This window comes from Peromyscus maniculatus, chromosome 7 (genome assembly GCF_049852395.1).
Source record: "Peromyscus maniculatus bairdii isolate BWxNUB_F1_BW_parent chromosome 7, HU_Pman_BW_mat_3.1, whole genome shotgun sequence".
Taxonomy (NCBI): domain Eukaryota; kingdom Metazoa; phylum Chordata; class Mammalia; order Rodentia; family Cricetidae; genus Peromyscus; species Peromyscus maniculatus.
The window spans coordinates 71,264,065-71,276,467 of NC_134858.1; the positions used below are offsets into that span (position 1 = coordinate 71,264,065).

At 40.9% G+C, this 12,403-nt stretch overlaps 1 protein-coding gene across 1 annotated transcript in view; it reads right to left on the minus strand.

The window, feature by feature from the left end:
* Positions 1-12,403, minus strand: part of Unc13c (unc-13 homolog C) — a 447,691-nt gene that overhangs the window by 180,317 nt on the left and 254,971 nt on the right. Inside the window, exons 14-15 of the mRNA XM_076576687.1 lie at positions 3,434-3,502; positions 1,605-1,694 (exon numbers count right to left, since the gene is read on the minus strand). Coding sequence (XP_076432802.1) covers positions 1,605-1,694; positions 3,434-3,502 — 159 coding nt within the window. The remainder of the gene's footprint in view (positions 1-1,604; positions 1,695-3,433; positions 3,503-12,403) is intronic.

A 12,403-nucleotide genomic window follows, 5' to 3' on the forward strand; every position in this document is an offset into this window, starting at 1 on the left:
GGGTTAGGAGGGAGAAAAGGGAAGGGAGAGATGTTGTAATTAAATTATAATCTCCCAAAGGAAAAAAAATTAATATAAGAACAGAAAATTTTGAAGAGTTTTGGAACTGGGGTAAGTGGGGTCAAGCCGTGTTTTAAAGATTTATTAATGTGTATGATTTGTTTGCATGGATATAGTCTATGCACCATATGTGTGCAGTTTTCACAAAGGCCAGAAGAGGGCATCAGATCCTCTGGAACTGGGGTTATAGGTGGCTGTGAGCCACTATGTAGGTGCTGGGAAAAGAGCTCAGAACAAAAAGTGTTCTTTACTGATGAGCCATCTCATCAGGCTCTCCATGTTTTAAAGAAATTAAAAGTATAACTGATAATAGGGCGTGAACAGTAGGAAGAAGGGAGCTGATGATTCAGCAGCGTGAGGAAGGATCTAGCCAGTGTGTTAGTGCCTATGAGAAGGGTATCAGTTGCAAAGGAGGAGGGGAGGCCATCAATTCTAGAAAACAGACTCTAGGTGACAGTCAATAATACAAACGACAGAAGAGTATAAATAACACACAGATGGGGCAGCTGGTGGGGCTACGTCATAGTCACTTGAGGGTAGTCTCTTTCCCTTGTTCCTTTTACTAGTGAAGTAAACAGTAGAGTCATCAGTTGGTGGCCATGATGGGAAGGACCCGGGCACATGGGCAGATGCTTCTCACTGGAGTGGTTTTCTTGTTCCTCCCACTTTCTCACCCCCTTGCAGTGGAGGCTATCACTTGCTCACCTGAGTCAGCTTTCCCACCAAACCTTGACTAGATCTCACTAGCATTCTCTGTACACTGGTACCAGTAGATCAGAACCTACCTGATATCTGTTTACTCCAGTCACCAGTGGGTCCTGATATGAAGCTAAGTGACATTAAAGAAACTAATGATCACCAATATATCATGCTTTTGCTTTCTGTTATAAAATACTATTTTTTTTAGTGTTTTGTTTTGTTTGCTGTCTCAGAACTTGCTGATCAACTCTCACAATACTCAAAGAAAAAAAATTTAGTCTATATCCTAGCGATCTGTGTTTGAAAGGCTTACTATAAATGCACTGTTGCCCTAAATTATGACTGTCCAGCATATGGTATTAAAGAAGGGCTATATCTAAACAGAAATGCCTAGAGAGTTTAATAGACCATAGCCAACTGCACCGAAGAATCAGGCAACCAATTCTCATATAAGCATTGCCATGGCTGACACTGTGCTGGTTCCATCGGGTGAACAGGAGTCAGCTCTTCTCCTACAGTGAAAAGTTAGCAAACCATCCCTGTTAACACTTACAGGTAACTCTGCTTTCACTTATCATTCTTTGCAACTTTTTAAAAAGTGTCTTGTAACTAAGAAAGCATCTGTTAAGATAGATTTAATGTGAATTTAATTCTGACCCAATCAATCAGTGTGAAGTGACCAGGGAACTCGCCTCTTTGATAGACCCTGTGTTGGAAAAGTCACGTAGCCTGGGACTTCTGCCTGGAGTTAGACAGTGCTGGTCAGGGGCAGGATAAGCAAAGCTCTATCAAGGGACAAATGTGTTCTGATGTCACCAAGACATTGTGGGAATGAGATGAGATACCTTCATCCTGAAGAAGGTGATGCTGGTTAGCAGGTCCACAGTGGACTTCAGGTCCTGCAGTCTCTCACTGTTGCCGGCGGGAAAGTTTTCCTGGTTAAATAGGAAACAGGAGTGGGTAAAGTTGCTGATATTGGACCTCCAATGGGGAAATTAATAAACCAGGCTTACTGTGAAAAGAATTAAAAGCAGGAGGTAGGTCGTATCGAAGTTAGAAATATTCTAGAGTATTCTTAAATGTTCTTTTGAAAAAATGTTTTTATCACAGAACCTTCTGAAAGAAGATTTATAAATAAATATTCTGCTATCCATCTTAGAGAGCCACACACTTTTATTCATCCTTAGGGTGCCATTTTCTCCAGTGGTATAGCCACTGATGAGATACTGTGCTCCAGTAAATAACCTCCCATCTACACTCAGACAAGAAACCCTAATTAAACTCAGTGGACCACGCACGAAATGAAGACGTGACTGTAGGAGGGGGCTTGTTGAGAAGAAGCGTTCCAGCAGGGGAGAGAGGGTGGTGAAAGTGAGTAATGGAGGGGTGAAAATGATTAAATTCATTGTGTCAGTGCATCAAACTCATACGATAAAAAGTTTTAAAAACATACTATGTAATCATTTTTGCAATGTTGAAGTGTTAATTCCTGCTTATAAAATATATTATTTTTCAAAGAAGGGAGGTTAGGATATATTTAAATCTTTTTATCTTTTTCCAAAGATGGCTGTAATTTTCAAAAAATTACTTTGAATGTGGAACAGGTGATAAGATTCATTTTCAGTCACAAGGAAACTTCTGAAAGTAGAAAGTAAGATTGTATTTCAAGATCTGAAATATGATGAGTTTCAGATATGACTTTCTCCCTAGTGAGGTACATGGAGACAGGTCACTTAAAAATGCAGATATTTAGAATGCTGGAGGAAAAGCAAAGTGCCATCATGAAAATACCTGAAGGAACAATGGGTTTTAACCTTGAGAAATTTCTCATATTAACTGATGATTGTTTTCACTTAGGTTTTCCACAGTCATCAGAAAATCCCAAACTGAGTTCTGGATATTTCTTATGACCTTGAGCTGGCTTGGTGCCTAAATGATGGCAAATAAGTTGTGTTCAAGGCTCTTCTTACTCTGAAATAGCTTCTATAGCAGGCTGGCATGTTGATGATTGTCTTCTTGTAATGATGTTAATTCCAATATACAACTGGACCTTGACAAAATTCAGATTGAAATGTCCAGAAATAGGTAATGTAATTATCTATCTATCTATCTATCTATCTATCTATCTATCTATCTATCTATCTATCTATCTATCTATTTATCTATCTATCTATCATCTATCTTCATCCATCCATCTATATATCACCTATCAATTATTCATCAATTATTAAGGGACTAATTAAAATGAATGCAGGAGATGCATATATGCAAATAAGAAAATATTCAAATAAACTGTTGATGAATATAAGGTATAAAAAAAGGCATCTACAATTGTGATGATAGATGTTTTGTAACTAAATTTTCAAAATGAATTTTCAAAGTAAGGCTGGACCTTGAGTTCACTTGATAAATCCACTCAGGGCCACTTCACCAGATGGTTATTAAAAATTCCAAGATTGAGCTGTACACACACAAAGTATTGTTATTGTCAGGGTTTATGTGCACACAGAGTATGAGAACAACAAAGGCTGTCTTGAGGATTGCTTCCAATGTGTCAGACTCCAAATCAGCATGTTTACTTTTCCATTACAGGATGGGTAATGATATACTGTGGTGAGAAACCACCTAGAGCAAAGACAGTGATCTACCTTAGGGGAAATCATGCTGTACCTACCCTGTACTTCGACAGGTCAATCCTTAAAGAGTTATGCAGCTGGTCCAGTAGTTTTATGAATTTTTCCCTCTGTACCAAGAAAACACAAGACAGAGAGGTGGAAATAAGCAACCATCCTCGATGCGATCCCCTCAGCCATGAGAGCCTCTGTTCCCATTCTACAGAGACAGGGGGCATTGATGTCAACAACTGCCCAAAGTCACAGAAGTGCACAAACCACATGACACAACAGTGGCCCAGACTCCTTCTCTGGGTCTCTGACACCATTCCTGCTCATCATGGAAGTCACCCTACCCCTGTGAATGACAAGAAATGGTGCAGTTGTCCTACCAGAGTGAGTGGAGTTATTCTGCAGAAAAATGAATTTCCATCATTTCTCTTTATAATGACTAATAGCGCTGCAGTGTTAGCAGAAGAAAACACAGCTCACCCGTTGTTTTAATCCTGCATATTACCATGGGCCCCCAGAAAATTATTGACAGATTTATTAATTTCTAACCATGGGAACAGAACATCTTGTGTATGTATGTGTGTAAAAACAACAAAAAATCTGTTTTAAAATACATTTTCTATTGGGGAGCAAGCATAGACTGGGAAATCTGAAGGGACTGATTGCTTTTAAAGGACTTTATGATTTATCCATGCAAATACTATAACATTTGAGCCCTTACTTCCCACTGCTGCCAATGGGGCTGTGTCAGTATGGAACTGTGCTCTTCATGGAAGTATTTGGCTGGGGAGAGCATGGAGTTGTGTTAGTAAATACAAGGTTGGAATCAGATACAAACAAGGAGAAAACATCAAAGTCTCTCTCTCTCTCTCTCTCTCTCTCTCTCTCTCTCTCTCTCTCTCTCTCTCTCTTCTCTCTCTCTAGGTGATGCCTTGATTTTGTTTTCTGTCACTGTGATAAAATAAATACTCGATAAAAACAGCTTATGGAGAAAGCATTTATTTTAGTCATCAGTTCCAGGTTACAGTCTATCATTGCAAGAAAGTCCAGGTCACATGAAGTTTAAACAGCTGGCTACATCCACAGTCAAGAACAGAGCATACATGCTCAGCTTCCTTTCTCCTTTTCTTTTTCCAACGTCCATGATCCAGGGAATGGTGCTGCCTACTCTTAGACTGGGTCTTCCCATATCAGTTCATGCAATCAAGACAACCCTCCCTACAGACATGCCTTCAGCCAGCCTGATCTAGACTACCTACCTCTCATTGAAATTCCTTTCCCAGCTGATTCTACCTTGTATTAAATTAGTAATCGTAACAAAACCATTGCAGGTAGTAGACTCTCCACTGTTCTGGCGTTCAGTTTTTTCATAAAAGTATAAAACAATGAGTGGGTGCAGGAATGACTGGGAACAAGGCTTTCTGTCCACATCAGTAGTCTATAAATACCAAATTGCATTTTGCAGGTTACTGGCAAAAGAGAATCTTTTCTTAATTTGGGAAATAGATCTATAGGGTATATAACTCTTACTCTTTGAAGCTGCTGATCTTAATGGAGTCACAGCTGAATAGAAACATAAGTTGAAGAATTTTGACTACTTTCCACTAGATTAAAGGTTCAGAATTTTCAGTGAAGTGCCGTTATCAGAATCACACGTTAGTGAACAAAGGTTAAGCATCGCCCCTAACTCCTGTGGAGAAAACGTGGATGCAGAACACATAAACTTTGCCTCCCAGAAGTTTCTGAAGCAGGCGAAGATCATCTTGTCCAGCAAAGCTTCTGAGAGATGCAGATGAGCTTAGCATCTTAGCTATTCTATTGCCTGTCTCAACCACATGTTCCTGGGGAGGCAGCAAGCCATGTTGCACTTTATTACTGCCCCCGCCATTTCCATCCATTTTTTATATGAAAAATAAAGATGAAAGAGTTGCTACAACAGGGAGTTCAGGGCCACAGTAAAGTTAATCACTCGGGTGACTCTAAACATCAATCTGATTCATGTCACATCTCGGGAAGCTGGGCCTGACCTCTGTGATTGGCACAAATCCTCAAGACAGCTGACCTGACTGTTGAACTGAGCCTTGCCCCAAATCACTGATCCCATTCCACTCAGCAGGGCTGGCTGAGCTGGTAGCTGCTCAGTATCTCTCTCCACTGGTTTTCAATAAGAGACTTTCATGTGGTGAATGTGCCAGCAAGAAATGCTTACCCACCCAGACTTCATTAGAGAACGGCCGTGCAGCGAGCATAGTCTTGGGCAATGAGATACACTGAGTTTATTAAGGAGAAAGAATTTGGTTTTCTTTTATTAATTAATTACTGATTGAAAAGACCCAAGAAACAATGCTTGACAGGATCTGTTCATGTTACTAATGTTTGATAAAGAATTCTTTTATTGAGTGCAGCTTTTAGTCTTATTTTTCTTTACTCTTAGTGATTCTCTTTAGTTGAGAAAGTCTAGATGATAAAGCCCAGTTTATACCTACAAGGTGAGAGACTAAGCAAATGAGAGAGCCATATGCTATTAGAATTCCCATGTCTGTCCTATCTATCCATACGTGTGCATGCACATATCTGTGTTTGAGTACATGTATGTACAGGCATGGGTGGAGGCCAGGAGACAACCTTGGCCACATCACATGCCATTTTCCTTTTTTGAGATGGCATCTCTCACTAGCCTGGAACTCCCCAAGTGGACTAGGCTGGCTTGCAACAGCCCAAGAGATTCACCTATTTCTTCTTCCTTAATACTGGGTGTCTTAGTTACTTTTTCATGGCTGTGATAAGACACCATGACCAAGGCAAATTATAGAAGAGTTAATTGGGGCTTACAGTTTAAGAGGGTGAGTGTGGGTTTTTGAAACTTCAAAGCCTGTCTCTAGTAGCACACCTCCTGCAAAAGACCATACCTTCTAATCCTTCTCAAAGAGTTCCACCAGCTGTAGACTAAGTATTCAAGTACAAGAGGCCATGAGGGCCATTCCCATTCAAACCACCACACTGGGATTACAAGCATGTGCCATCATACTTGACATCTTACACGGGTTCTAGGATCAAACTTAGGTCCTTGTGTTTTCAAGTCAAAGTACTTTACTGACTGAGCCATCTCTTCATCCCCTATCTATACTTTAAAAACATTACAACCCTGAGCTACACTACCTCAGTGTTCCTTGGCCCTAGTCTTAAGTTATGTATGGCAGAATCTTCTTTAGCTGGACTTGTGTCTGTTGACATTCTGTCTTTTGAGGATGATCAGAATTCTGACTGAAGCAACTCTCAGATTTCTTCTCCCCACCCTGGTTTAGAGGGCTCTGCTGGAAATTTTACATGCAAGGAAGAAAGAAAAGTGGAGAGAGAAATCTGCTGGGCTTGTTGTCACAGACTCCCAAATCACATCTGATGAAGCAAAATTAAAAGTGTTCTGTTGATTGAATTTTCAAAGAGATTCTTTAAACAGCAGGGACAGCTTGGGATGTAATTTTGTTTACTGTCTTTCTGTTTAACTACAGTGAGATGGCCTTTGAGACAGCTGAGGGGGTCTACATGTCTGCATGACATGATCTGAGGAATAAGTAAGAGGTAATAAATAATAAGGTGATTAAAACATGTTCCTCCCAAGGGTCATGGCACCACATCGGTAACAGCCTCATTATTCAGCTCTTTAGTAGGTAAGAGCATACTTGCTTAGAAGGGAAATCGTGATAACAATACTAGGTATTATCATTTATCAAAACTTCCAGTTTGCTTAGATGGTTAAAGTACTAAGGCCAGTGGCCAGCAAGCTATCTGAAGAGACCTGGAGAGTAAATGTGTTTGACTTTGGGGATTTTTTCACTATTCCAATCTGTCACTGTGGCATGATAGCATTTGATAGATGATATACCAGTGATTTAGACATGGGTATTTTTCAATAAAATTTTATTGATGAATGGCAAAATTGTAATTTTATGTAATTCCCATGTATTACATGATCATAATCTTCTTTTGTTTTTTAAATACCATTTAAATGCATAAAAATCATTTTTTTTTTTTTTTTGGTTTTTCGAGATAGGGTTTTTCTGTGTAGCTTTGCGCCTTTCCTGGAGCTCACTTGGTAGCCCAGACTGGCCTCAAACTCACAGAGATCCGCCTGGCTCTGCCTCCCGAGTGCTGGGATTAAAGGCATGCGTCACCACTGCCCGGCATAAAAATCATTCTTAACTCATGAACTGTGCAAAAACTAATAGGTGGGTTGGACTGGACTCATAAGCAGAGGGAAGACTCAGGAAGGTGGAATGGCTACCTCATGAGTGCATGTTTAGAAAGCCTCCCAACCCCTAGGATTCTGGGAATGGTGAGAAGAAAAGTTCCTGTTAGGAGTGGGTACCAGCCTTTACATATCCTCAACTTCTTTATCCACTTCCTATCTTACCATCTTGTTCACAGTGTGGTTGAACTTAAATGGAAACTGCTCAAGTTTCAGGGCCTTCACCTGCTTCAGCACCTCTTGGAGAGATCCTGACTATGTACTCATGTAATCTTAGGTTTATGAAGGAATGTTAGGAATAAGATAAAGAATATGCTGACATGGGCTGGCAATTTTTCCACACAGATCCATTAAAACCAACCACTCAGGAAGAAGAGAAACATTTCAAATAGAATATTTAAGGGATATTAATAATTTTGTATAATTGTTAATCACAAAAATATAGTGGGGATGTCTTTGTATTTCTTATTGATTTGGGATTTCATCTTATATCTGTCAGAACTGATAGGATAAAAAATACAAGTGACAGCTCATGCTAGAGAGGCTATGGAGCATGGGGAACACTCCTCCATTGCTGGTGGGAGTGTAAACTTGTACAGCCTCTTTGGAAGTCAGTATAGTGGTTTCTCAGAAAACTGGGAATCAACCTATCACAAGGCCCAGCTATACTACTCTTGGGCATATACCCAAAGGATGCTCAATCATACCACAAGGACACTTGCTCAACTATGTTCATAGCGGCATTATTCGTAATAGCCAGAGCCTGGAAACAATCTAGATGTCCCTCAACGGAGGAATGGATAAAGAAAATATGGTACATTTATACAATAGAGTATTACTCAACTGTTAAAAACAGGACACCAAGAAATTTGAAAGCAAATTGATTGAATTAGAAAAAAATAAAGCTGAGTGACATAACCCAGACCGAGAAGGACAAACATGGTGTGTACTCACTCATGAGTGGATATTAGCTGTAAAATAATGGATGACTATGCTATAATCCACAGACCCAGAGAGACTGGGTAACAAGGAGGGTTCATGGGGGAGATACTCAGATCTCCCTAGGAAGAGGAAATAGAAGAGATTTTGTGAATGGACTGAGGGCAGGTTAGGATGGGAACATGAGTGATCAGGTTGGGGGGCACAGAGGGAGAGAGAGCTGAGAGGGACTGCTGGGGGAACATTTCAGGATTGGGTAGAAGCTTGGTGCAGGGGAATCTCCCAGGAGTCTACAGGGAGGACCCCAGTTTAGACTCCTAGCAATAGCAGATAACTAGCCTGAACTGGCCATCTCCTGTGACTACATTGGTCCCTGGCCCAAATGTCATCAGAGAGGCATCATCTAGCAGCTGATGGAGGCAGATGCAGAAACCCATAGCCAAACATTATGCAGAGTTTGGGAATCCTGTGGAGGAGAAGAAAGGAGTGTAGTAGCCAGAGAGGTCTTGGACACCACTGGAAGGCTCACATAGTCACCTAACCTGGGCTTTTTGGGGCTCGCAGAGACTGAACTGAAAACCAGGGAGTCTGCCTGGGACTGACTGAGGCACTCTGCATCTGTGTTAGAGTTGTGTAGCTTGGTCCTCCTGTGGGACTCCTAACAGTGGGAACAGGGGCTTTCCCTGACTCTTTTACTGGCTTTTGGGACCCTACTCCTCATACTGTAATTCATGGGGAGGTGCTTAGTCTTACTGTAACTTGATATGTCATGTTTTAGTGATAGTCATAGGAGAGCTGCCCTTTCCTAGATGGAGATGGAAGAGGAGGGTTTTGGAGGGTGGGAGCGGGGGAGACAAGGCCGGGATATAAATTAATAGATGAATAAAGAAATTAAAAATTAAAAAAGAAGGAATTGTGAAGATAAACTCTAGATTAGAATTTAAAATCATGATCTACTCTTTGATATGAAAGAGTGAACAATCTTTCTTTCCTGTAAAAATATTTCAGAAATTTTGTCACATGAAGAAATGATCAAATAACATATAGTTGGGATCCATAGAAGAATTCTCTGTGGTATGAAAGGCAGTGAATGGAAACATTCAGTTTCCTTTCCTGGAGTTTGTACTGCGAATGGTGTCTGTCACAAATGTTAATTTTTCAATGAATTGCCTAGTGAAAAACTTACATTCTTCTTAAAGAGTACCCTGTAAAGCTGTGTAAGTTTTCCAAACAAAAACTTAATTGCGTCTGTCCACACCACTGATTTGGTAAATTGTGAAGAAACAGTGATGGGGTGATCAAGAACACTGGCTCCTCTCGAGGAGGGTCTGTGTTTGGTTCCCAGCACCCATGTTCGGTGGCTCACCACCACCTGTGATTCCAGCCCTAGGGGATCTGACACCCTCTCTGGCTGGACACACACACACACACACACACACACACACACACACACACACACACACACACTTTAAAAATCTTTTTAAAAGGAAACAATCTAACAATCTTTTTCTAAGTAGTCTTCCCATTTATTCCCCCTCTGCCTCGCACTTCATTTCCCTACTGACTAGACCTGGTATCACATTGCCACATCAGGGTCATCAGCACACTGGCCTTTCACTAGGCTGCTGTCTGGGGACCAGTACTGGGGTTCTCTCTCTCCTCTTTCCTTCCTCTGCTGCCTGCAGCTCAGAGACTCAACACCAATGCTTTTCTCCTCTGAGCTCCTTCCATCAAGTTCCCATAGTGATCTTAGTTTCTGCCTATCAGGTGTACGTGCTCTGGCTCCTGTATTTGGAAGCAGACATGCAATGTGCACCCCCCCCCCCACTTCTTGGTTTATTCCTGCAACCGATGAAGTTACAGTCACTTGTTTTCCAGTCTCTTGTCACCAGGGCGGGGATTTAGGAAAGACCCAACAGGATGGACACTGCCTTGTTCCTTACATTTCTGATGTTATGAAAGCTTATCTTGGAAATCAAGGCATTTGGAATTATCATGGAGGAGGCTCTTGAAGTCCTTCAGATGATACTGCAAACACTTTTTTTATTAAGTACTTTTCTGCTTAAAGTTTCTAAATTGGTGTTTACATCACAACTAAACCGATGTCAGGTGTATCCAGTCAATCTCTTCCTTCTGCAGCATTCACTGTACATAGGTCCTTCTCCATCAGAAATCCTGTGTCATACCCCATATTATATGTTATAATCCTATAACATACCCTGCATATTAAAAATACAGTCCAAATATCTTAGTGTCTATGAAAGTCCCCCAGTAATCTAATATCAGTCTTTAAGCCTCTTGCCCTTTATTCTATCTGCTCTATTGAGTAGATAGACTGCCTTATGCATATCTTAAAAAAACATTCCTTTGTGTTTTAGATTTGTGTATTTGTGTATGTGCCTGTGAATGCAAGTGCCTGAGAAGGTCAGAGACATTGGATCCACTTGGAGCTGGATCCACCTGGAGCTGGAGTTATAGGCGATATGATTCACCCAATGTCTAACATGGCTAAACGGAACCTAACAGGTCCTTTGCTAGAGAAGTACATTCTTTTAACTGCTGGACCATCTCTCCAGACTTCCCCCCCCCCCAAAGACAGGGTTTCTCTGTGTAGCTCTGGCTGTCCTGGAACTAGCTCTATAGACCAGGCTTGCCTCAAACTCACAAAGAGTGCCTGCCTCTTCTCCAGACTCTTATGTACACTTTTCAATTTATTTTGTATCTTCAGTTTTCCTTCATAGTTACTAAATTTTCCTTGTATTTACTGAAATATCTCACTAAGTCCGTGGTTGTTTTCCTGGTACCTCTTGGGCTTTGAACTTACTATCTATCATTCCTTTGTCAAGCTTCTAGGAACTCCTGAAGACCACCAGTCTCCAAGCATTTGTAAATATTCCATAAACTTCTGTGAGACTTAGTACACTTGAGAGTTATTTGTGTTTACTTTCCACACTTCTGTGATTATCCCATTGGAGTCTAAACCTCAGAGAGTCAAAGTCAAAGTGGATCTTTCTTCCCTTGGATCAGCTGCCACAGTAGCTGACAGGATTGCCAAATAAGTTGGAAGAACAAGTAGGCAACGAGATGAACAGGAGTTGGCTGGGGGTGGGGCTAAGTGCTATACACCTGCCTGGGGAGTGTAAGACTAGGAAAAAGACTTTCTCTTTTTTCTTTTCATTTTTTCATTATTTTTTTTCAAGACAGAGTTTCTCCATGTAGCCCTGGCTGTCCTGGAAGTCTCTATATAGATCAGACTGGCCTTGAACTCAAGAGATCTGCCTGTCTCTGCCTTCTGGGTGCTGGGACTAAAGGTGTGTACCACCATGCCCAGCTTGAAGAAACCTTTTCAAATGCACTCTGGGAGCTTTGAAAAATCTAGGTTATACCTTTAAGAAGGTTAAAGAAGTGACTGTGTAACCGCCACTGTACCTGGAGTATCTCCTTTAGTCGTCAGGTGAATAAGAACTCAGGGCTCCAAAGTGGAGGCAGGAGATAGAAGAGTTGATATATTTGGTTTAGGAAACAAGATTATACTCCACAGAGAGAGAAAAATACACAACCACAAGTCTGACCTCCAATTAATCCAGTTATGGTTTGATCAAATGTTTCACTGTTTTTTGTTTCTATTCTACAGATGTTATTTGATTTACCAAATGAAGTTTGCTATAAGCACATTGTTACTGAGATGTGAAATGTGCCAAAGCCAACACGTTTTCTTCTCTCTGGGTCAGTGTGAAGTAAGGGAGCATAGCATCCAATTTTCCTCCAGGTGGCTTTTATGGCAGATGTTAATCACGTAACCGCATCTTCTCAGAGGCAGAAAGGCTCAGTGTTC